Genomic DNA, 27,759 nt, shown 5'->3' with positions numbered 1-27,759 from the left:
AGTCCCGAATAGGACGAAACGCGCGTCAAACTGGATTCCACTGCTAGCCACTATCCATCTTTGCTTATAAAGCTTGTGACTTCAGGCAAGATCGAGGCAGTCCGCACAGGATGCACATATTCCAACAAGAGACTGATCAATCGCAGTCCTAAATAACAATGGGAAGATACAAGTATACAACACCAAATGTATTTACATATTAGTTTATCACTGAGTAGTAAACCAATATTAGGTATGTCAAACTTTTTCTAGTTTTGATCGAATTCTATCGACCAAGTTACAATGTAACCATTAGTCTAAGTGATTTCATATAGTGTCCGACACTTTTAAATGGTGGTTGAAGCTAATCGACAGGACTAGATTAGGTTAGTCTTTCAGAAATTGATCATTTCCTGAGTTCAATTCATTTAACAAACTGAGATATTCTCTCCTAACTGATTGTAATATATATAATGGCTTCTGGTTACATTGTAACTTAATCGACAAAAAATTAATTAACACTCTGAAGAACATGACTCCTCAATGATGAATAAATGTGAATATTAGGATGTTACAAGAAAGAAATTTTGGCCTGAATAGATCACTGATTACAAAAATGTGTGATGAATAGATTTTAACAAGAATAATAAGAATTTCTGGTTACTGTACGGTTAGTTTTATTTACGAACGTCCAAAGACTCTTCTAATACGACGCAAAGAATAGGGACTTGAATAGACCAGACACCTGTCACACAACAATACTTCAGTGTTAACGATTCACAAGCTAACAGCGATGAGACTTTCACAATGTGTTTATCTTCTGTACAGAAGTCTAATTGGTAAATAAACAAATCTATTTTTATCGTAACATTCAACGACCTTGAGGTAAATAACAAAGTTAACGAACTTAAAACGATGACAACCAGTGAGATAACAGTAAATGTTGTTGTGGAAATATGAATTTGGAAAATTTCATCAAAATTATCCTTCACGTTACCAACATGTAATAAAAACAAGACTAGATAACCTGATCTCTTTTTAGCTGTGATATCCATTCGATATTCACAAAGTACAACCTAAGTAAACTCCGCCTGTGTCTGTCATTGAAAGGTGTACCTGAGAAGTACATAAACCTTGTGAAGGCTCCTTACTCGAACACTACCAGTCGAGTGAGAGCTTATGGCGAACTGTCATATGATTTTACAACCTCAAGTGGTGTACGTCAAGGCTGTCCACTATCCCCATTTTTGTTTAACTTCATTATAGACCTGTTGCTGCAAATAACACTCTCGTCGACTGAATTTTCAGGAATTGATCTCCTACCAGGAGGTTCACTTATCGACTTAAAATACGCAGATGACATAGTCCTGTTTGGTGAAGACGCTGACAAAATGCAGAGTCTTCTGTTGGAACTCAGTAGTAATGCCAGGATGTTTGGGATGCGTTTCTCCTCATCCAAATGTAAATTGTTACTCCAGGACTGGCCTGCGTCAACACCTGAACTAAGGATAGGGAGTGAAGTAGTCGAACGCGTCGACAACTTCACTTATCTTGGAAGTCTGATCAGCCCTAATGGGTTGGTGTCTGACGAAATCTCAGCACGGATTCAAAAAGCTCGTTTGGCTTTTGCCAACTTACGTCACCTATGGCGAAGACGAGATCTCCGTCTATCAATTAAGGGACGAGTATACTGCGCAGCAGTTCGCTCTGTTCTACTTTACGGCTGTGAAACATGGTCATTAAGAGTAGAAGGTACTCGTAGGTTACTAGTATTTGACCACAGATGCCTTAGAAATATTGCTCGTATCTGCTGGGATAACCGGGTAAGTAATAGTGAGGTTAGACGCAGGGTATTAGGGAATGATGGTAAATCAGTTGATGAGGTCATGAATCTTCATCGACTGAGATGGTTGGGCCACGTGTTACGTATGCCTGAACACCGATTACCACGACGCGCCATGCTGACTAGTGTAGGGGATGGTTGGAAGAGAGTTAGTGGAGGCCAAACCAAAACATGGCATCAGTGCTTGAAGTCACTAACTTCTAGTCTGAGCCATGTTGACAGATGCAGACTACCTGGTTGGGGTCCGCGTGACTATCGTAACCAATGGTTGGAGACTCTGTGTGACATGGCTCAGAATCGATCACAATGGCGTAGGTGTATACACTCTTTATCTTCCCTTAAACCTTGAGATTAAAATTGCTTCATAACTTTTTTCCTTCCTATACTATATCCTTATATACAACCTTTCTTTATATACTACCACCACTAAATTAATTATTTCTATGAATCCGGTGTTGATCTTGTTGTGCTAACGAGGTATGGCAACTTAGACCGATGCATATATGTGCCTGGTCCTACATTGTCGCTGACTGACTGAAACTCCGCCTGTAGCTCCTCCGGGGGAGGGGTACTGCCGATCCCAAGACCAGATAAAGGAGAAGGGTTGGGAATGGAGTTAGCGACCCCACCCTGTAGAAAACTAACTCGCTCAATAAAACGGTAACCAGAAAACGCCAACAACCTAAGTTCCCTTAAGATTACAGGTAGGTTTTGTTGGCATGAATACCAATTATTAAAGAAACTTGAAGAAATCAATAAGATATCCTGTAGATTACATTTAATCAACAAATTGCATTTTTTCAATCTTAATTATAGTTTTGCTCTAAATTAGTGACAATTTTTTTTGTTGAGTTCTTAAATACATGCAATTGACAAATAAACATACATAAAGACAATCTAGTTTAGTCTGTTCTTATTTTCTTATTCAAATATTCTCGTCCTAATGAGAATGATGAACAGTCACTTAAAAAAAGATAAGAAGCTTTTTTTTTATGAATTGCTTCATACTCCAACAACTTTTGGGCAATAAAAACCATAAACACGAAACAGAATTTGAGAGTAGTAGAAAATGAAATGTAACAATGATGAATGTTACAATGTTTGGTTTATTGGCACATGAATAATTCATACAAAAAATACTTTACAAATTAAATTATATATAGTTGAAATCATGAGTCGATTAAAGTTAGACCACCATCGAAAACCTGGAAGCACTGGATGGCCGCTTCGTCTTCTGGTGTGACTCCTAAACAGTGCACATCCACGATCCCGCCTCGCGAGATTCGAACCCAGGATCTATCAGTCACGTGTGCGAGCAGTAACCAGTGGAGTTTAACCAGGTCTGTTGGGAGATATCAACTCATTGAAGACATTGGTGAATGAGTGCTCAATTTCGTGGATTGATTGAAGTTAGACATTAACACCATTGGATGCCGGCCAGCTCAGTGGTCTAGTGGTTAAGCGCTCGCGCGCGAGACTGACAGGCCCTTGCTTCTAATCTCGCGAGGTGGGATCGTGGATGCGCACTGCTGGGGAGTTCTACAATAGGACGAAACGGCCTTCTAGTGCTTCCAGGTTTTCCATGGTGGTCTAGCTTTAATTGACTCATGATTTCAACTATATAAAATTAAATTATCTTGAAAATAAACTTAAAGGAATCATAATCATTGTTACTGAGTCGATGAGAGAAAATAATAAGAATAATGATTAGAAGTTAATCAGTTAAAAGTAACCGATAGCAAGGATATATTCGACCTAAGTTCCACATTCTATTTATTACTTGTCACACTAAACCAATGTAATGAATCTTCAATCTTAAAGAAATTGATATCTTACATGTAAGAGATTCAAACACTTTCAGCATTATCAATGATCTATTTACGTCATAATTTAAGTCCTGCAGGAGAACAGATAAGTGTTGACCGCTTCACTTATCTTGGGAGTCTCATCAACCCTTGTGGTCTGGTGTGTGACGAAATCTCAGCACGGATACAGAAGGCTCGTCTAGCTTTCACCAACTTGCGCCATTTATGGCGTACGCGAGATATCCGTCTACCAACCAAAGGACAGGTTTACTGTGCAGCAGTCCGTTCCGTCCTACTTTATGGCACTGAAACATGGTCGGTAAGAGTAGACGATATTCATAGGCTACTAGTATTCGATCATAGGTGTCTTCGAAGCATTGCTCGTATATCCTGGGACAACTAAGCAAGTAATGAAGTTGTTAGGAAACGAGTACTAGGTAAGGATGGCAAATCGATTGATGAAGTAGTGAAACCTCACCAGTTGAGATGGCTGGGACATGTGTTACGTATGCCCAACCACCGACTGCCACGACTTGCAATGTTTCATGGTGTAGGAGTAGGTTGGAAGAAAGGTAGGGGCGGCCAGACCAAAACGTGGCACAAATACATGAAGTCACTGACAAGTGGACTGAGCCATGTTGATAGGTGTAGACTACCTGGTTGGGATTCGCGAGATGATAGCAATCGATGGTTGGAGACCTTGAATGACATGGCTCAAAATCGTTTGCAATGACGAAGGTGTATCCATTCTTTGTGTTCTGCCAAATTCTAATCTTCTGAATTCTTCATGACTCTATCTTTTTTCTCTCGCCAAAGTTATTTCACTGGATTATACTCTTTGAATAACATCTTCAACCCTTAATCTTTCACATAATTGCTTATACTCTTACTACTTCTACCACTATGGGATTTGAATCGACAACTGTATCTCTGTGCTAATGTGGTATGGCAACTCGAACTGATGTACGTACGTATGAAGTTCTACGTTGTGATTGACTGACTGACTGACAGATAGATATATCTAAGAATAATTTAATTGATTTGTAAGGTATTTAGATTCAGCAAAGTATAAAAGTCTTATATGCTAGTGAAGATTAAATTGGAGGGTAATTTCTGAGAATTATTTATGGATTAATATTATACGTATATTCTTATTGTAAATAAACTATATATAATTAGATTCCTCTTATTATAAGCTTTATTTTGACCTAGATAGACTATTATTATACGACTTACTATCCTTAAGTTATGTTCAGTTTCTTAATTACAGTCTCACACGTTCACAGCCACTTTTTTGGCTTGATCTTGTACAAAAATGTTATTTCCTATTTTATGGTATGATGTGGTCTGTTTGGTTGGTATATAAACTAAGTCATTGTTTGAAATATATGATTCGATATAATGAAGACTGATATTTGCGTTCTGGACTAAATAGGTTGGGTTAGGTGAAAAGTTGCTATCTCAAGGGATCAATAAGAACTTTAGGCTGCTTGTACAAGTTGATCATTAGTCCGATCGTATAAGCCGGTGTCTCTAATTGATGATCATATGACGTGATATATTAACAGGACACAAAGGCCACAAGGCATAACATAAAGTAACAGAATTCCGTAAAATTGTATAATTGAATTACTCATGTACATAAAGTGATGGATATCTGATATCATTTATAATTAATTGCTAAGAACAAAAAGCCTAATGATCAGTTGCAGTCCTAAAAACATCAATGGGAAGATTCAAAGAAGCAATACTAAATGAATTTAAGCTTTACTCCATTTCACAAGCAAGTGGCTATCAGGATTCAGTAGCTGAGTGGATAACGCGATGGCGTTTGAGGTGAGGGTACTGGGTTCGAGTCCCAGAGTGAACATCAACTCTGAGATGCAGGTACATCCAGTTGACGAGTCCCGAATAGGACGAAACGCGCGTCAAACTGGATTCCACTGCTAGCCACTATCCATCTGTGCTTACAGTGCTTGTGAATTAAGGCTATATTGAGGCAATACGCACAGTATGCACATATGCCAATTAGAGACTGACCACTTGCAGTTTTAAACATCAATGGGAATATTCAAACAAACAATACCAAGTGAATTTAAAAAGCCTAATAAATGTTAGAAATTGTTTGGCAATTAACAAAACACAAAGTTGATTTGAATTCCTTCAAACAACTCTTCCTCGATAGCTACACACAAATCGAATACTTCATCATCATTATCATTCAAATAGCACCAAGATCAATGATCTAGTTACTATTAATATGCTAAGGTTAACATAATATTACTAAAATCTTGTTAACAATGCTAGAATCTTACTAGAAACGATCTTCCATATCGACATCATTTTTACCTGATTGATTATTATTGCTTTTAGTTCAGTTAAATTTCAGTTTGCTTCAAGGTCATGTTTCGTTAATGTATGTATAGAGTTGTACCATTCAGTTATGTTTTTTTAGCAAAACAGCCCAAAGTTCAGTGACTCCATATATTGATATAATGTCTTGGTTTGACTATCGACAGCTTTCTTTGAACCTACTCTCCTACACCAGTCAACATTATAAGTCAAGGTGGGCATTGGTTCAGGAATACATAAAACATACACACATACCTCTCTTTACAATTTAGTGTTAGCCATTATTACACCATAATAATTTATTATTTATTTATTTAAACATCTAAATATTGGTACAAGGAAGTACCAGATACATATGCGCCACACAAATCTCATTTGATTTGTGTGAGGACTGTGATACTGCCCAGGTGACCAGACCGAAACAGGTGGTTTTCTTAGGGGACTACACCTGGAGCCTTTGACCTAAAGGTCTGATCCATAAGGCAGTGGAGCATCGTAAGGAGATGCAATCCCATGGTAACCGGTGACCAACAGTTGATTCATACACAATTTGTTCCTTCAGGATAATGGAGCCCATGTGCACCATTGGTTTGGAATCAGGGTTTTCCAACTCCTCTAGGTGGACTTTCCGTGTCTACCTACCCGGTTAAAGCGCCGGATATTCGTTTTTCGTCATCTCAATTTCGTAAACAACAGTAATGCCACGAGAATGCAGTGAGTAGGACTTCCTTGGCAGAGGCTATATACGCGTGGCCATGTGAGAGCATTTGGAGAGGGAGAGCGGACTCTCCCCACTCTCGGCCGTACGAGGGTATTTGGGGGTACACTATAATAAATATAATCACATTACAATTTTAAACAAAACTGAATTTTTATTTCATCTTTTTGGTATTTTTAGTTGATTTCATTATTTAGTATCCATGTTTTTTCTTTTTTTTATTTTTAAAAAAAGACAAGATTTGGGCATCGATCCTACAAAAACAAATACTCATAATCTTTCACGGTCTTTTCTTCTATCAATCAGAAGGTTATGAATTTTTTTCGGTATTTGTTTGTATAAATATATTACCTTTGGGATTGCGACGATAGAAATAAGCTTTTTTTTGTTTTAGGTGTATAATAGACAGGAGAAAGTGGAAATATTTCATTCAGTACATTTTGATGAAGATTATTTTTTGTCTTTTTAAAGATGTTAAATCCTGTACTACTTTGAATAAAGTTTTTTAGTCAAAATACATGTGTATGCATAAGTGAAATTCACTGAGTTAATACTAGTGGATTTACCAAGTATAAGATTAATGTACTCAAGACTATGAAGTACAGATTGGGGGATTGAGTGTGCATGTGAAAGCTAGTGATACTTGCCAATTGTTTAAATAGATGTAAGCGGAGCGGAATTAGATTATATATATTACTCCTGTAGGAGTGAGATGTATTTACGTAGTGTACATAATACCGAATCACCTAAATTAGTGGGTACATTGCAACTTGATCAAGAGAATTCGATCTGCACTAAGAAGGATCTGACACAAATGACATTGGTTGCTACCCAGTAATCAATCAAGTGTAAACGAATCATTAAGTTATACAACCTGACTGTTTCTGATTTTTCACAAATAAGTTAGAAAATTGGATGATACACACTCCTCAACAGAATTTTCAGACAAAATGGAAAGATATATATATATATATATATATATATATATTCAGTACGTGACTGTGTATGGTTTACAATGTTTCGGTATCCGATATCAACTTTTTCAATTATTAAACACTTGGTTCACGAACCGATCTAAGTTAGAAAACCAATAGAGAGTTAGAAGCATTGAAAATTCGTTTCATCCTAGTATGAGACTTTTCAGCAGTTAGACTTGTACACTATTGGATCCTAGGCTTACCGGTTTAGAGTTTGAGCGTTCGCACTTCTGGTTGCGAGGTCGTGTATTAACTAAAACTATTCTAGTCAACAATTTCTCAATTGGATACGTCACAGATTTCATCTTCATTGCAGTTTAACGATAATCTAGCAGTTAAAGCATCTAGCTTCGAACCAACTACGTCATAAGAACGAACCCCGACCTCGGTTACTTCAGTTCAAATAGTCAAATAATATAACTAGCCTTCAAACACACACAAATATATACACAATATGGTTCAATCCCAAGTAGATTGGACGGTGAAAATCAGTCAGTCAGTCAGCTACAACGTAGCACCAGGCACATATATCCATCGGTTCAAGTTGCCATACCTCGCTCATTAGCACAACAAGATGAACACCGAATTCATAGAAGTAGTTAATTCAGTGGTGGCAATATATAAAAGAAAAGTTGTATATAAGGACATAGTACAGGAAGAAAGACAGATATGAAGCAATTTTAATCGCAAGGTTCAAGGGAAGATAAAGAGTGTATACACCTACGCCATTGTAGTCGATTCTGAGCCATGTCACCCAGAGTCTCCAACCATTGGTTACGATAGTCGCGCCGGAAATCAATGAGTGTTGTTTTAAATAATAAAAGAATATACACTGTAATCCTATATGCATGAAAGTGTATCTTTATTATTGCGTAAGAATGAAAGAATAAACCGCCCCCCAAAAAAGGAGATATCAATGAAATATTACATTCCGAATAATACGAAAAAAAGTCTCCAGATAAAATTGAGACAGAACAAAATGGACAAGATCAATTAAACATTTGCTATTCTATCTATTATCTAGTGATGTACTTGAATTAAGATAATATATCTATGTATACATATGTATTACATTTGACTACCCTTTGTATAAAATATACTCGTCTAATAAATATTTCCCCATCGCCATCATGGTGAATACGGCTTTCCTATTAAAATCATCTCAATTGAATTACATATATACAGACAAACAGGTAAATGGAAAATAAGTAGATGAACAGACAAACATGTGTGTATATCTACATGTTGACAGTGATGATGACACCTGCCTACATTAACTTACTACTACTACTACTACTGGTAGTAGTAGTAGTAGTAGTAGTAGTAGTAGTGGTAGTGGTAGTGGCAGTAGGACATTAACTACAGTCAGTTAACATCGATGGCTCTAGTAAAAACTATATTTGTATGTGAATATTCCCATATTAATTGATATGTGTATAAACCTAATACGCATATATACATACAAAGGTGTTGAACAAACGCAAAAGATAACCAGTACATCACGATACGGCATTTGGGTAAATCAAATATGAACCTTTACGCTGTACCGACAAACCGATATATCAATATACCACGCAATTAAGTTGTAAATAGATGGATAATTAAAATTTTCAAACGTTATTATTGTTATCACTATTCTAAGCAGACCTCTATTACGACATTTAAGTGCTCTGGCGCGAGACTGGTAGGTCCTGGGTTCGAATCTCGCGAGTGCAGGATCGTGGATGTGCACTGCCGAGGAGTCCCATAATAGGACGAAACGGTCGTCCAGTGCTCCCAGGTTTTCCATAATGGTCTAGCTTCAATTGACTCATGATCTCAACTCTCTAGGATAAAATAATAGTTGTTGTAAATACGGGGTGGTAATGAACATTTTTCATTTTCATTGAAATCACGGACTGATCTGAGTTGGACAACTACTGAGAAAACCTGGAATCACTAGATGACTGTTTCGTCAACAGTGCACATTCACAACGATGTCACAGAGAATCGAATCATGGACCTTCGATCTCACAAACAAACACTTAGTCTCTAGACCAGTGAGCCAAAATCCAATGGTGCATAAGTCTAACTTCAATCAGTCCACAATATTGCGCGACTATCTTCCATTATTTTCGGAGGATATCTTTCTCACACCTGATACCGTTGAATGTTAGATTTGTTTCACATACATCAAGGACTGACTTTACTATAACAGCTAATGAAAATCTGGAATCCTAGTGAGAAGATGTGATTAGTATAGTTCAACAATGCCTGACACCAGACAAATATAAATAATGATGGTCGCGTAGTTACCACAAGTTGACTGAAATTAGAAATTTACATCATTGGATTGCAACTTGGCAATTGGAAAGTTAATTATTTGCTATGATGCCTAAAAATTCTGTTTGATCCTTGATGACAATATTGATGTACAAACTACTAGCGAAACTGAAATTACAACGGAACAACTGCGAAATTCCCTTCCAAAATTATCAATCGTTCCCCACTTGATGTTAATAATCTAAGGGGGGAAATCATATCCACAGTGTAGAAAAACAAATGTTTGATACGTTTCATTTCCCACTTTAAACATACAATTCATGATATTAGCATGTTTATATGGTCCGTCTCTAGTGATAAATGTAACTGAATTTTTGAATGGCTTTAGATGAAACTGGAGACACCGAACAACATGGAACAATACCATTTACAGAGGCTTAATGTCACTCATAATTCTTTACTCCACGAATGTTTTTTTAACTGTAACCCTAAAATCTAAATTTCAACTGCAGCTGGAATTGATCCCTCTTCATCCCTTTCTCACTGTGTCGACTTGAACCACATTATATTGCTTAGTTGTTCTGACTTTGGCTAAGCTAAGACTCTGTGTTCGACAGTCTGGGGATTAGTTTACAATTGCGTCTGTGGGAAATTACTCACTACATACAAGTTACCAGGAAAGAATAAAAGTTATTATCATTATAACTCTTAGTGACGGAAACAAAATTTTATACTTTGTTTTGGTATAGGCAATATTATTTATAACAGGTAAAAGAAATTCATACGATTCAAGATTATCTTTATTAACTTACTTGGCATCTTTATCATGATAAACTAATTCTTGTGCACATTTCATTGATTCACCAGAGACACCTAGACGTTTACGAAGTAACAAAGCAGCTGCAGGAGGCGGGGTAGTGACATCAGTAACTGGTGGAGACCCAGCTGGAGTAGATGATGATGATGAAGGACTATGGGATTCATCATCATTACGTTTGTCATCATTGATATTATTATTAACATTCGTCTCATTAATAGATGGGAGATCCTCGTGAATCACTTTAAGGCCTTCAACAGGTGAGGATAATGTTGAGTCGTCCTATATATACAGAACAAGTAACAAAGATATATTCACAATAAAAATATGCTTTGAGTTTAAGGCAATAGATTAAAATTGTTTTACTTAGATTTTGTGTTATATGATACTCGTAAACAGGACATATCTACGATCCTGAAAGAAAAGAACTATACTTGTAAAATTTGGACTAGGGTTAGTCAGCAGCAGTTAATGGCTGAAATACTGATTAGTGCAGATTCAAATCTAACATGAAGCGTCATTCCCTTCAAAAGTGCAGCTACACCTTCTTGATGAGTATCAAGTAGCCCGAAATCTAGGTGGAACAGGGTCATCCGTTGAGTGATTACAGACACAAAATTCAATGTAAATTAACACTCTTCCATTAAAGAGTCGTTACTTTAATTTGCTCAATCAGTTATCATAAACGTAGAGTATGGCACACATGTGCATTGGTCCGAGCTGCCTTATATGATTACCCCGACAAGGAAATAACAACATAAGCAGATAAAAAGATTGAAATAATGTAATAGCAATGATAATGAGAAAGATTGAACATTGAGAACATAGTTCAAAAAGATAGAGTGGAAAACACTGTATGAAGTAATACTGGAATTCAAGATCAGAAAGTGAATTCATCAGTACCTCTGTGGTCAATTCTGAGCCAAATCACCGAAATTCCTAAACTACTGACCGAGGTAAAATCTGATTATCATCCTAGGCTAGATAAAAATGATATTTGATTACTGAATGACCAATCAGCAAGAAACCATGCGCTATATCAGACAAAAATTAGCTACAGGCAAATACATTAGTCGATAAAGCTTAAATCATGAAATGATTTTCACTGAACTATCTCATTTGAAAACTTGGAAAAATTAGGCAGTCTTCTCTCCTTAATGTGTGACTCCTTAATAGTGCGAGATCGGAGGCCCTAAGTTCGAATCCCAGCGCTTGGAGGTACAGTGCTGAGGAGTCTCAAGCTATGACGAAGGAGCAGTCTAGCGATCTCAGGTTTTCAATAGTTGCACAACGTATATCAGTTTTTAATTTCAATAAAATAAAAATCTAACTCTTCGAGCGAACTAAAACACATGATTGTTGGTGAGAAGTGGTTACAACAAGATAGAAACGGATACAACAGTTCAAAACGCAAGGGAATTAACGAAAAGCATATCTAAAAAAAACAAGGTATTGTTAGTAAGACAATTAGAAATACCGTTTTCATGATTTTCTTTGACCGCTTCTACAGGTATGAAAAGTCGAGTAAACATTTATGATAAGTGAAACAAAATTTGGTCAATATCTACATCGGTAATATATACCGTTGGAGAGTTTTTCATCGAAGTTGGACCCATCATTTAGTCCTCTTCCTCTTATGGCGTGGCTGTGCCTATAGTGCAAATTCTTAATTATGTTAATGTGCGGTTGGAATTTTGTCTCATTTTATGGTATGAATGATTCATAAATTCAAACTGTATACTTAGTAATGTCTGCTTGTTGAGTTGTTCTCTGTACTGGCTATTGGGCGAGTGAGTGTGGAAAACTGAATTCTGGACTAATGGTCTTTTGATGTTATTCTTGGCTGTTATCTCACATTTATCGTGCCATTAGTATTAGATAGACAGTCTAGGCGAGCTAATCAGTACTCAGACTAGATCAATACAACTGCTTTCCTGTTTTACGGTCCAATCTCATAGGCCTAAATAACTAGACAAGAAAATCTGTTTATTTCCACTGTGAAACTATATAGACTTGGAAGTTTAAAAATCTATGGGAGTTAAGTTAATTCTTTAGTGGCCTCCGCTGAGTCTTATACAGTTATAAACAACATAAGACATTGAACAAATGTCCATAGGTCCAAGTTATCAGCATATCATAGCAACATGACAAGAAAGATAGTTAAGCGGAGGAAACAGTAGGAATACTCACAATTGATTGATCACTGGGTGGTGATCAATGTCATGCGTGTCAAGTCCTTAGTGCTGATCAAATGCTATCGATCACGTTGCAATGTGGTCACTAGTCTAGGTGGCTCGACACTGCGTGCAATATGTTGAGATAAGATGGTGGTTGGAGGTGGTCAACAGGAAACCCCGGACCCGGGTTTCGTGCTACTTGGCACTCGTTAGCAAGGTATACCTGTATTCTTGAGGGAACTGGTGCTCCCTGACAGGATTCGATCCCGTGTCACTCTGCTTCACAGTCAGAGACGTTACCACTGAGTTATTCGGGCCGCGACCAACCCCCTGTAGGACTGGGATGTAATCACAATTGATTGATCACTGGGTGATGATCAATGTCATGCGTGTCAAGTCCTTCTTAGTGCTGATCGAATGTTATCGATACTTATGGAAATCTAAACATTAGATCGAAAAATAAACGGAATCGCTTTAGTCACACGAATAATTATAAACCATTAACCACAATTAAGCCATTAGCCACTATCTTTAATCCATAAAATGTATTCGGTAATTGACTAATTCATTATATCTTAAGTGGGTAATAATTCTTTTTTGTTGAATGAATTGATTAACTATCCAAATATTATTTATATTCAATGGTAGCAAATATAAGAAAAAACTTGCATAAAATATACCCATTTCAAAAATAAGCCAACTGTAATTACAATCGGACGTGACATTTTTGTGTTTAACAAATAAGAAAAATGAAGTATAGATAGACATAAGAGTAGAGAACTGATTCGTTTATTGTAGAAAATTAAACCATTTTTGTCTTTCTTATAATGCCTTGGTACGGCCGAGAATGAGGAGAGTCCGTTCTTGAAATACTCTCACATGGTCAAACGTATATAGCCTCTGACAGAGAAGTCCTACTCATTGCCTTCTCGCACCCCGGGTGTTGTTTACGAAATTGAGAGGACGAAAACCGAATGTCCGGCACTTTAACCGGGTTGGTGGACACGGAAAGTCCACCTAGGAGAGTTAGAAAACCCTGATTCCAAATCAATGGTGCACATCGGCTCCAGTACTCTGAGAGAACAAATGGCGTATGAACCAGTCGTTGATCACCGACTATCATGGGACTGCATCTCCTCACGATGCTCCACTGCCTTGTAGATCGATCTTTAGGTCAAAGGCTCCAGGTGTGGCCTCCTAAGAAACCACCTGCTTCAGTTTCGGAACCTGGGCAGTATCACAGCACTCACACAAATCAAATGAAATTTGTGTGGCGCATATGTATCTGTAAAATGTGCATCTTTGTAATGTGTTTAAATAAAATAAATAAATATTTTTCGTAATTTGGGTGACATGCCAAGTAATTTTCATGAAACCACTATTAAATATGCAGATTTGTGGAGATCGTGATATTTTCACAGTTGAACTGACGAGTCGATCTAAGCTATACCACCATTGAAAACCTGGAAGCACTAAACAGCCTGGGTTTCAGTCCCACATACGGGACCGTGGATACGCACTGCTGAAGAGTCCCACACCAGGACGAAACAAATATCCAGTGCTTCCATGTTTTCAATGGTGGTCTAGCTTAGATCGACGTGTGAATTCAACTATTAAGTAATTTTTTTTCATTCTTTATAAACAGAAGTATGGAATCATTAGCTAAGAAAATAAACTAAAGAATAAATAACACTGAATGTATTCAGATTTTATGAAAAAAAAAGTCAATAATAGGTCGATAAAATAATCCTATGACCAAAGTGTATTGTAAAACATAGGATCTATGTGTTTATATAAGCATGGAATTAGTTGTATGCCAAAATTGTTTACCTTAAAGGTGGCATTTCAATTTTTACACCAAATGTATACACAAAAAATAAATAGAATGACAAATTCACTTTGTAGATCAGAAGGGGTTTTGTGGAGATTTCAGTATTTTCATAGTTGAAATCATTAGTCAATTGAAGCTAGACCACCAATGGAAAACCTGGAAGCACTGGACGGCCGTTTCGTCCTATTATGGGACTCCTCAGCAGTGCGCATCCACGATCCCGCCTCACTTTGTATTGTTTGTTTGTATCTGCTTATCAGGACTCAATAGCTAAGTGGGTAACGTGATGGTGTTTGAAGCGAACGACATTGGGTTCGAGTCCCGGAGTGAACATCAACTCAGGGATGTAGACACACCCAGCTCACGAGTCCCAAACAGGACAAAACGCGCGTCCTGGATTCCACTGTTAGCTACTGTCCATCTTTGCTTATAAATAAAAATGTAGTATTGTATGGGGGAAAAATTCGACTATTTACTTAAACGGCTTATAAAAAATATAATTCTTCGCCGATAAACTAGAAAACCAGGGAACACAGTACATAACTTTTACAAATCTTGGAACTTGGAACAATAACAATCATAACTTTATTCAATACTGTAAACTTTTTTTACAACATGAGATTCCCAATACTAATTGTGTACTATTATAACAAATCTCCGTCCACCATCCATTCAGAAATTATATTTGATAAATATTCTTTCAGTTATCAGTACTTACCACTCATCTAGTCATGGAAACTTTCTACCAGTTTAGCTGTTACAACTATTTTTTTGGAGGAGGGTACATCACGAATAGGATGCGTTAATTTCAATACATGTTCCGGTTATTTTTTCTTAAGAGATAGACAAGGAGTAAAATGTGTCAACAAATGTAGTACTTCTATTTAATGTTTTTCAGGATTTAGTATTGCAATAATTCGTAAATCTTTTACAATAGGACGCAAATATATGTACATTTGACATTCATGATTATTCAGTTCAAAAAAGTCTATACCAGAAATGTTAATTGAAACTTTCTGTACAGCGGAAAAAAAGATGATTTATCTGGTAGTTTCGAACATTTTCCCCTTCATCTACTGGGTGAAATACTCCTGTCTAAGGTACCTGAAAAGTAGACTGGGTTAGAAATGATCTTGAGCCTCAGGTAGTGTGAGTTCACTTTCCCAGGGACATCTAATGGAGACCAGTCACACTGTCTTTTTGTTAGTATTTTTAATTGACTTAGCTATGCATTTTGAAGCCCTTGTCGCTAACGACGGAAATCCGCGGGGCAAAGTGAGATGGATTATTTTCAAGGTCAAACTTTTCTAACCCCCTCCCTTTTTTCGTAGGAAGGCAGCGTTGCTGATGTTGGTTTTCTGGAGAAAACACTTTACTACAATCACGACTAAGTGCGGCTGGTAGTATAACTTCATCCTCGGACCATGAGTTTGATATTTTCAGTGCTATCACTCACTAACCGACCTATCTGATATGATAGGACCTATAGAAATAAGTGCTCCAATCAAGAAAGCTCGACTGCCTCACTGCAGTATGCATGGCAGACCACCACGTTAAGTTAGCAGTTATGTAAATTGGCAAGAGCCAGATGAGCTTTCTCAATCCAAGTCGTTTTCTTCAGACACCGGCCCACCAAGGGTAGCGAAAAACATACACCCCCTCTTATGATCACCCCATCCATGACTTAGAACAAATTTCAAACGACATTTTTCATTCAGAGAGGGAGAAACTCAACTGAAGTACTATTGGATAGCGTTTAGGAGACTGCATTCTACCTGTATCCGCTTACATCTACATAGTCCAAGTCAATGAGTGTCCTAATGTAGATGATTCCTTGAAGAGTCAGATCTGAAACGAATAACCTCTAAGAAAATAACTATGACAAGATGGTGTTTTTAACATTGATCTTGAAGTAAGAGAATAAGTTTACAGTCGGAAGTTGGAAGATATGCGTATGTTTTGAAATCTGATAGAGTAAATGTACGGACTAAATAAGTTCACCATTAGGTCAAAAAACTACCTGGTCGTTTCAGATTAACTATACCGAATCTTCATTAAGGCATCATTAGATGGTTTTCACAAATTAATTTATGTCTTGTAGAAGAAACTACGTCCGATTTTCAATCAATCTAAACGATAATATTAGATAATCATTTTTATAAACCTCTAGAAATTAAGTCGATCAAGGTCTACTTCTCTCTATCAGCTTTCAGAGTTGAAGATCCAACATCATGCACTCATTCAAATCAATCAATTTAACAAAATGTGAACAATACTCAACCAGTCTACTCCTTGAGGACTTCAATAAATTCATACATCCAAGTGTATCTGAAACACTTTATTAAAAAAAATCATATCGTTAAATAATGCAAACCATTTCATGTCAGATATCATCACTACAATGACCGTTGATTAATCACTGAGATCTATACTATTATTTAAGACAATCAGGATGATTTACTTTTCATAGTTGAAAGCGTGAGTCAATTGAAGCTAGACCACCAAGGAAAACCTGGAAACACTGGACGGCCATTTCGTCCTGTTATGGGACTCCTCATCAGTGCACATCCACGATCTCGCCTTACGAGATTCGAACCCAGGACCTACCAGTTACGAGCCAGAGCCCTTAACCGATAGACCACTGAGCTGGCCGGCATCCAACGGTGTTAATGTCTAACTTCAACTGATCCACGAATTATGAGCGACACTTCACCAATTGCCTTCAGTGAGTTGTTATCTCACAACAGACGTGGTTGAACTCCACTGGTCACTGCTTCCCACTAGAACTCCAGGACATGTATCTTGAAGTCAGTCACTAGTGTGCATATGATTATAATCAGAAGGGGCAAATAAAAATAGATCTAAACAACAAAATACCTAGTCAAATCCAATCACTATGATTATGAGTTTTACTCTATGTTTGTTTCTGTCATTGTATTAATCATTATAAGATGACTCATTATCGTGTGTATTCTTCAATGTTATGACTAAACGGGGACTCTTTTTTTTTTGCCAATTTACCTTTGGTTGAAACCATTTATTTCATTTTGTGCAATGTATGTCATCCAATTTTATGTATTATTTCTTTTCTCTATTTAAAGTACATGATTACCGATACACATACACATACGCACATACATACATATATACATACATTACACACACACACACACACGTCGATGCAATAAAGATATTATTCTCCTGTCATAAAAGTTAGAAACCCAACTAAAAAAGGTAGTAGAAAAATACAGTACGTATGATGATGATGTATGTGTATCTATGCCTATATATGTAAAAATGCATCCATAATACACAAAGAAAGGTAGTATTGATTTACATATTATTTATGACATAAAGGAGTTATGAGATTGGGACAGAAGTATAGTCTAATAACAAAATTAGTTAGTTGGATTTATTACCTTGTGAATTTAATTAGTGCACTAACTCGTTTAATTATTCATAATTATGATGAATATCATTAAACAAACAAATAACAAATGTAATTGCCTCAATTATAATACATTATCTGTTCAAAAAAAGAAAGATACATGAACCAAGGTGGTCGAGTGGATAACGCGATGGAGTTTGAAGCGAAAGGTACTGGGTTCCAGTCTCAGAGTGAACATCAACTCTGAGATGCAGGTACATTCAGCTGACGAGTCCCAAATAGGACGAAACGGGCGTCCTGGATTCCACTGCTAGCCACTATCCATCTTTGCTTACCAAGGTTATGAATGTTGTTAGATTATACGTCAATCGTATTGTACTTAGGTCACCCCTTTTCGGAATCACTCTAATTTTTATACACTGTTAATCGGCTGGAATTTGTGTGATGTTCATGGATCATTATTGTTACATGTCACGATAACACGTCAGTACATTTACCAGTAGTTGTTCATAATCACTTCATCTTATTTATTTTATTTTATTTGAACACATAAATATTCGTACAAAGGGGTACCAGATATATATGCACCACACAAATCTCATTCGATGTATGTGAGGGTTGAGATACTGCCCAGATGCCCAAACCGAAGCAGGTGGTTTTCTTAAAGGGGCCACACCCCGAGCCTTTGACCTAATGGTCTGATCCACAAGGCAGTGGAACATCGTGAGGAGATGCAGTCTCCTGGTAGCCGGTGACCAACGATTGATTTATACGCCATTTGTTCCCTTGGGATGCTGGAGCCAGCCCATGTGCACCATTGGTTTGTAATCAGCGTTTTCCAACTCCCCCACGTAGACTTTCCGTGTCCACCAACCCGGTTAAAGCTCCTGCTCGCTTTTTGTCCTCTCAATCTCGTAAACAACAGTAGTACCACGAGAAGGCAGTGAGTAGGACTTCCCTGGAAGAGGCTATATACGCGTGGCCATGTGAAAGTATTTCGAGAGGGAGAGCGGACTCTCTCCACTCTCGGCCATACCAGGGCATTTAGTGGCTATTCACAAAGAATTAGCTGCTTGCACTTACTTCCTATTCTCAAAAATATAAGTTAGTCATATGATAGAGTAAGTACTTGGACAATATAAAGACGACGAAACATGAAACAAACAATGTGGCGGTTGACGAAAATAACTCTTTTCAAAAATTTGCTATAATTTGTAATATTTTGGATAATCTCATTGTTGATATTTTGACTGAATTCTGTTAAGTTTCAGTACACCATGTGCTGATTACCTCGGTTAGCCATTACAACACAATTTTATTTAGAAGAGTTGGGATGTGGTTAGCAATGGAATCCAGGATGAGCGTTTCATTCGATTTGAGACTAGCCAATTGAATTTACCTGCATCCTAAAGTTGATGTTCATTCTGGAGTTACATATCAACTCTAGAGGGGGGGTACTGGCAGGTACATATAACTAATAAGTCTCATATAGGGAGAAGCACGCGTCCTAAGATTCATTGCTAACAATATTCAAATATGCTTTAGACAAGGGAAAGTGTGATAAGAGCAATTATACTGCCACAAATAGGAGAATAGTTTAAAGGACATAATATATGGACATTCCTCAAATTTTGCTTTAAAAAAAACTCAATTTGCATAACTTTAACTTGCTTGCTTGTTGGACAGACGATAGATGAAGACATTGCAAATAATGACAGAGGAAGACAAAGAGAATCAACAGACTTACCCAACTACTAGTTAATTGTTGATGAAGTACAGAGCGCAGTTTATCCTTATCCCTTTCAAGCTCTTGTATTCGTTGATCTTTTGCATTGACAAGAGCTTTTAAATGTGCAACCATTTCTTGTAATTGGACAATTGTTTCATTTGTTGTTGTAGGATTAGATGCATTATTTACAACACCATTAATAATATTAGTATTATTGCTAGGAGTAGTAGTAATAGTGTGGCTACTGTTAATTGATTGTGAATTAGTTTTACTACATGATGATAGATGACCATCATTTGAAGATGATGTTGATAATGTTTGTTGATTAGTTGGATGACTATGTATGACTAACTGCTTATTATGTGATTTTATATTGGTTGCATTCTTGGTTATCTTATTGGTGACATTTTCATCGGGAGAATGAGGAACCCCACCGCCAACACCAGCCCCATAGTTTGGGTTACCCTAGAAATGTCAGCAAAATAAAGAGATGTAAAAAAGGAAAGAAAACATTTTATTAGATTAGCAGTCTCATGCGCTATCCAACTCGCTAAGTGCTCCTCGACGAGGGGTAACAGGAGTACGTAAGTGCAACAGAATGTGTTCGTATTACATGAAACAATAGTTAGGTATTAAGTAGTCGATTGGAAGCTCTGAATGACCTTAATTCGATGCCATTCGATATCTGCAATACTGGAACAACTGGTGCTGTCTCTCTAAGATCAGAATTCCGTGTCACATTAGGAGAGATGAATACTGAGCTACTGAAGTCACAAGACTATAGTGTCGTAGTGATCGTTTGCTGAGTAGTAACACCCATTCCATGTTTATTTAGTCTTTAGTCCTGATCGAGTTCTATCACACAAACTCCAATTTACTCCAAATTAATAATTAATTCTATATAGTATCCTATAAACGACAGTGTGGGAGATAACCACGCAAAATGGTTACGAAAGCCGAAATAGATGGTGTCGTTTTGATCCCTTGAGGTGATAATTCCCCAACGTACATATATGTACCTGTTGTAAACGTAAAGTTGAGTTTTGACTGAATAGAACCGAGATGCTTTCACAGCACTGTTTCAAATCATGAGACAGCTGCTTCACCAATATCTCAATGTATGCAGAACCACTTCTGTGGAGCGACTGACATAATGACCGATAATCGGAGAACACTGAAGAACAAACGCAAAATGTTGCTCGGGGTCAAAAGAGAAAAATGGACAGTAGCACCTTATCCCTTAAAGAAAAGGCAGAGACACTAGACAGATGAAATGGAATGAATAGATCTCAACTCCTTGTGGATAAGTAGACAAGTCGATGAGATGATTGATTCCGAACCAAACTATCTGAGAGTTGCCTGCCAAAAAAAAGTCCCAAAAGATGTATACAGACTAGTCGTCAAGACCAAACTGACAATGTTTGCCAGGACAAAAAAGAACATGGAACTTCTAATGGAAATAGATATTTACAAAACACCTTGATTTAAGCTAGATCTTTATTTTTGTACGTAGAACAATTAAACTGAACCGACACATTTACAGACACGACAAATGTAACTCAGTGATTCCGGCTAGCTTGTATGATATCACCTGTAGATCATCCTGGGCAAATGAACAGTTCTTGCATATACGCTACAATAATATTGAAAGTTTATATTCTACATAAACATCAATGTGATCCAATAAACAATAAATACATGAAATTACAGTGCCCTATCATGTTGACTATAAATGTGGGTGTCAAGAAACCGCTGACTTCGAAATTCTATTCTCGCCTTTACATATGGTCCCAACTCAAAGGATCCTTCCAATATAATACTGAACTAATTCGAATAAGTACAGCTGTATGTGAAGCAAATAACTCAAAACGCACTAGATTGAATAATACAATCCGATGATAGGTTGGATCTCACTTATGATGTTCAGAGGTAATCAGTAGAAATGTGAGTTGCATTTCCGTGTTTATACGAAAAAGCATTAAGTAACAAGTCAAATTCAGAAAATGAAAAGTACTTAAGTTTAAAGGGCTCTTAGTTGGTTCGCAACATGAGGTCACATACTAATTGGGAACATAGAGATATTAAATGTAAACGAAGCTTCAAAATGTGAAGCACAGTTTTCTAGGACAAACCACCCCCAAGTCCATTCAGTGAGAAAAGGACAAAATTCTGAGGATCGACTACAATTAGACATTAGTAGACTGGATATATATAACTAGCGAACAAAAATTACTTACATGATGAACATTTCCCATAACTTTCTGTGAAGCGTCTATGGCCTGTTGAGGTCGACGATGAGACCGTAATTCCAAGATTTTCAATTTCTCTGGACTACTATTACTACTAGTACTATTGTTAGTATTATTTGAATGTGTTCGATTTAATAATTTTTTAATCAAACCATGTTTTTGTTGACTACTACCGATGGTTGACTTTGTGTCTCCATTATTATCCTCATTACTTTCAAGAAATATTGATTCTTTTAAACTAGACTGATTTGGTAAAGATGGGGGATATTGATGAAAATCAGTCGAGCAATGGTAGCTACTGTCGTATGATTGATTTGACATATGAGCTTTTACAAGATTATTTCCAGAGGTTAGACATGTGGTCTGTGTACGATCGACAGCCAATGAGGGCAATAGTTGGCTTGTCACAGTTTCTGGCTTCTGATTGGCTGCTTTGTCCATTGGTTGACTTCAATGAACCAATTGGATGTAAACAATCTTTTTGACTCGTTAATGCACTCACTCTTGCTAGTGCTTTTCTTAACAGGTATAGATTTAGATTGAGGAGCCAAACGCTATCGTCTTCAGTAAGTGGGTAAATAGCTGTGATTGATCATCTGAAAGATCATACACGGTAAATTAATGCACCTTATCACATTCTTACTCAAATGCATTTGTTATCGTTGATTTACTGAGAAAAAGGCTTGGATTCTACATGTTATTACATAACAAATATATGACAGCCTAATCCGTGATAATTGTAATGCTATTGAATAAGTGAGATCGAATTTTTGCACAGTTTTGCCTAGTCAATCAGTATCAAAACGGTGAATTTTAGTCTAATGCGCGAAATCCAAAAAGGTAGTGACAGTTATCATCTAATTTTGTCGAAGCTATTTTTATTTAGTGATTAAAAACTGCTTACGATATATAACAGAGAGTTGATTTGGCTTTCACACATCGAAAATGTCAATCCCCAATGTAATTCCTACCTGAAAAATTACTCAGTACGACTCTAACAAAGTAGTTTGCACCTATCGAAATGGTTCGGTTCAACTGTTAACGAATTAATGGATTGATGACATATTTTGACTTAGCTGCCCCTAGCTTTTTTTCCAACATGTCCCTACTCCAACCGACACTGTGCTTTAAGGTGGGCGGTTGTTGAACATAATAAGTAACTAACATATGTCTTAACCATCTTGGTCGATGAAGATCCACTACTTCATTAATCAGTTTCCCATGTCCACTTGGCACCCTGCATCCAACATCAGCACTACTCATTCGGTGGTCCCAGTGTACAATCCAAATGCATCTGTAATCAAATACCAGTAACCTATAGATGGCCTCCACGCTTAAAACCCACGTGCCACAGCCATAAAGTAGAACAAAAGGAAGTGTTGCACAGTATACTCAGCAGAAGACGGATATTCAGCCTACATCACAAGTGAAACAAGTTGATGAAAGCCAAGACAGCTATCCAAAGTGGTCCCAAGATTGAATTAGATATCAGCCCGTAAGGGCTGACGAGTCTTCCAAGATAAGTGAAGTGGTCAATGCACTCAACCACTTTGTTCCTTAAGGTTAATATAGGCAATGAATCAAGTCAATCGTGGAACAACATATTTAGAGGTAGAAAAACACCCTAAGCACGCTTGTATTGTTACTTATAGGGATTAAAAAACTTTTCGTTTTGTCAGACATTTTATTAACCAGAACTGTCATCTCCATATCCCAAGTTTGTAAGCGAAGCTCCTGGCAGATCATTTTCTGAAGGCGTTGTCTCTAAAAGAATATCTACGACAAAGTTAACAATGAGTATAGTAGATATCCCTGATAAACATCATTCAGTATTATCAATTTTGATGACAGTAAGCCACAAGCTCTGAATCGACAAAATAGTTTTCAAGTGAAGACCTTTCACGTGGTTTATGTACTGCTTTTAGTAGCAAACACTGCCATTTCGGTCGTCGATCGGGTTACCACAACAAGAATGTCTAAATTTAGATTACAAAACCATTCACCACTTTATTCGAGAATATGAGCAAAGATCGAAGAAACCTTTTGAAACGCCAAGTCCTGTTTCTTTTCAACAATAAAGTAAACATTTTTTTAAGATAAACGAAATTAATGAGATAGGATATGTGTCCGTGGATTGTAGCGCATTTGTTTATCCATATGTGTTACATCAAACCTTTTCAGATAATTTCCTGTTCATTTAGTGGGTGAATTTTCATTCATTTAGACATAAACATATAGGTACAAGGAGGCACCAAATAGATATGCGACACATAAATCATTCGATTTGTGTGTGGACTGGAATACTACCCGGTGCCAAAACTGAATGCAGTATATAAAAATAGGATATCAACAACGGATTTCATTTCACGCTCTTACTTTCACTTAATTTGCTTTTTACTGACGGGAATTCGACATGAGCTACAATGGCTTGTTTACAAAAGACATGTAAATAGCTTTAGACGACTGAACTGTAACTCTGAGTAGTTTTCATAAGCCTATATCATGTACTCATCCACTAGATGAACATAAAACTGCTAGATATTGCAATGGTATTGAACAAAGAAAAAAAGATGTTTGATGTCACACCATTTGAGTTACTGTTTTTTTTATGCAAATGCACCGTACACTGCATGCAAAAACATGAATATACTTTGAATGAGTAATAAACCTATTTTTCTTTTCATTGAAAATCAACAAGACTCTGGTGAAAGGATTAGGCATTTCAAGTGATTGTCAATGTGTATTTTTGGTACAAACAGGGCAACTACAATTCACATAAAGTATTAATGAATAAATATATTTTTGAAGCTTATAGCGGTGAAGAACGGTATATATGTTAACACAATCAATAAATCGAAAGATGTGGCAACTCTAATAACTTCCTGAGAAATTGTGAGTTTAGTTAATGTGAGTTGTGTAAAAAGGTGTGTAGACCGATAGCTACTAGTTTATTCAATTCATTCAGGGTAGGGAGGCTAGAATTTAGAAACTAGTGGAAAGTAATTTTCAAGGTTGATAGCATGAACTAACTGACCATAGTCAAAACATCATTGAAAACAAGGAACCACTTGATTAGTGTTTCATCTCACACGATGAGACTCCTCAATAAGGCCCATCTACTACTCCAACACAGAGAATCAAACGCGGCACTTTCAGTCTCGCGCGTGAATGTCTAATCTCTAGACCACTGAGCTGTATGGAATCTAACAGTGTTGACGTCCACCTTCAATAAATTCGCGATATTGAGCAAACATCATCCAATCTATATTCTCTGAGGTAAATAATTATCTAACACTCGATGTGCTTGAATTCCACTCAATAGAACTCCAGGAGTCGTATCATGAATTTGATCACTAGTGATTTCTGGATGTAGGGTCGTGAGGATTTCAGTGGTGATCTAGCCAAGATTGGTTCGTGATCTTGACCACGAAAATCCTACAATCTCCACAAATTTCCCCACACTAATAATAATGTGCTCACTAACGAATAGCTTCAAGATGCTACTCCTGGAGTGAGGAGCTGTGACCAGTGGAATTCAACTATATTGGAAAGGGAGACAGTTATCTACCGTATTTGGCGAATGAGGGTTACGCAACATCGTGAAAAGAATCTTGCCAAGTATTTCAGCAAACTGATCATTGATTTAAAAAAGTGATTACAATTTATTAGCTAGCTAGCAATAAGCAAGTGACATACCGTAGTTTGAAAAAATTATTTGTTAGTCAAGAGCAGCCGAAATGACTGATCCACTTAATTTGATGTTATTCACATTAATAGACCGAGGGTACTGAGATGCATTTATTAATGGCATAGCGTATGTACTATGTTCATATGTAACGTTATAGTTGGATAAAGTTGACAGACAACACTGGACCGCCGTTGATTAACTTAGAGTAGTGTCCATGTAACAATATGATCAGTCAAATTCGATCAACACTAAGCGGAACTTGATCGCTGCTCACTGATCAATCGACTGTAATTTAATGTTTGTTTATCAACAAAAAGACAATGAAATATGTTTGCTAAGTACTATAACTGTGCTATTTTACGATATAACTAAGAATGTTGCTTTGAAGTCTTTGTTGAAGTTGGTCTACAGGAAAAACAATAACTGTGCTCCAGTGGCGTCATTTACATCTAGTCAACAGCAATGACATTTGAGACTTTTGTCGATTTTAAACATCCTACTTACAAAGTTATCAGTAGCTTGCAACGTCGTAATGCAATAAAACAAGCACAAAGATATTTCTGAGGTCGAATATATTCATGTCATTCGTATACCAATATCATAAGTTAAGGAAAACAAACAGTTGAGTCCATGTAGGATTACTTCTCAAATATTTACAAACTCTTACTCCATAATTATTAAAGTTGAAAGGTCATATACAACAGAAGTGATGATGACTTTTAATAAGTCGAGTAAAAAATCATGTGAATAGAGTATATAGAATGAGAATTATTGTCTCACAATTATTGCGACAATATAATTGTAATAATAATGACACCATTTACGTTAAGAAAGGTTCCTCGGATCATCATAGGGATCGTTGATACGGTGTGTGAATTGGAGGCATCGTCTACATATATACATATTTCATTTATCACTAAATTTTACATCAATGTTTCAAGATAATGTTCAACACTGAATAGCTACATCAGTCAGAAGACGGTACGAGGGAATATTTCTGGTGTAGGTAATGACAAAGTATGGATCACTATCTAAAAATGATGAAACTTTTATATGAAACTAAGGTGAAAAAATTATCCTCTAAGAGATAAGAATATTTTAAATCAACTGTACAATGAGAAATTGAGATACCTATACGTTACTGATTACTGATGATAATGTGACATTTGTGGACTGGGTATACTTCTAACTGACTTAGGAAGTTCAATTCTAAACCATATTGCAATCATTGGTCTAGTCAACTGGTATTGTACTTACTAACGATTTATTATTTCGAACCGGTTGTAACAACGGTTCTTATATTATCTTGCGGTATATATATAATAATGTGATGCGTGCTACGTATAAGGATAGATATAAGTAATATGTATCAGGAATCCGAAGTAGAATCCTTAAGGACAGAAAATAATGAAGAGAAGAGAAAGAAAAACAGAAAGCAATAGAAAAAACAGAAACGGAAGAACAACGGAGTTTGTAAGAAACAACTAAAGGAAGATGTGCAAATAATGTATTTAATGCGTTATAAGCAAAGATGGATGGTGGCTAGCAGTGGATTCCAGTTTAACGCCCGTTTCGTCCTATTTGGGACTCGTCAGCTGAATGTACCAGCGACTCAGAGTTGATGTTCACTCTGGGAATCGAACCCAGTAGCTTCCGCTTCAAACGCCATCGCGTTATCCACTCAGCTACTGAGCCATGAAAGTCACTTGTTTGTGCAATGGAGTAAAGTTTGAATTCACTTGATACTGTTTCTTTGAATGTTCCCATTGATTTTTGAAGCGAAAGGTACTGGGTTCGAGTCCCAGAGTAGATATCAACTCTGAGATACAGGTACATCCAGCTGACGAGTTCCAAATAGGAAAAAACGCTCGTCCTGGATACCACTGCTAGCCACTATCCATCTTTGCTTACAATGCTTGTGAATCAAGGCAATATCGAGGCAAT

General features: G+C 36.9%; 1 protein-coding gene and 1 non-coding gene across 2 annotated transcripts in view; both read right to left on the bottom strand.

Annotated features, from left to right (window-relative positions):
* The window catches only part of Smp_123290 (serine/threonine kinase), a 99,317-nt gene extending 76,594 nt beyond the window's left edge, over positions 1 to 22,723 (bottom strand). The window contains exons 1-3 of the mRNA XM_018797986.1: positions 22,116 to 22,723; positions 19,897 to 20,343; positions 10,749 to 11,035 (exon numbers count right to left, since the gene is read on the bottom strand). Of these exons, the coding sequence (XP_018652973.1) occupies positions 10,749 to 11,035; positions 19,897 to 20,343; positions 22,116 to 22,568 (1,187 nt within the window). The 5' untranslated portion in view covers positions 22,569 to 22,723. The remainder of the gene's footprint in view (positions 1 to 10,748; positions 11,036 to 19,896; positions 20,344 to 22,115) is intronic.
* Positions 22,724 to 27,437: 4,714 nt separating this feature from the next.
* Smp_tRNA_00117_Pseudo_TTG.1.1 lies at positions 27,438 to 27,508 on the bottom strand. Its single transcript has one exon. It is a non-coding gene (tRNA).
* Between the last annotated feature and the right edge of the window lie 251 nt (positions 27,509 to 27,759).

Source organism: Schistosoma mansoni, chromosome 6, assembly GCF_000237925.1.
Source record: "Schistosoma mansoni strain Puerto Rico chromosome 6, complete genome".
NCBI lineage: Eukaryota > Metazoa > Platyhelminthes > Trematoda > Strigeidida > Schistosomatidae > Schistosoma > Schistosoma mansoni.
This window is presented reverse-complemented; position numbering and strand designations above follow the sequence as displayed.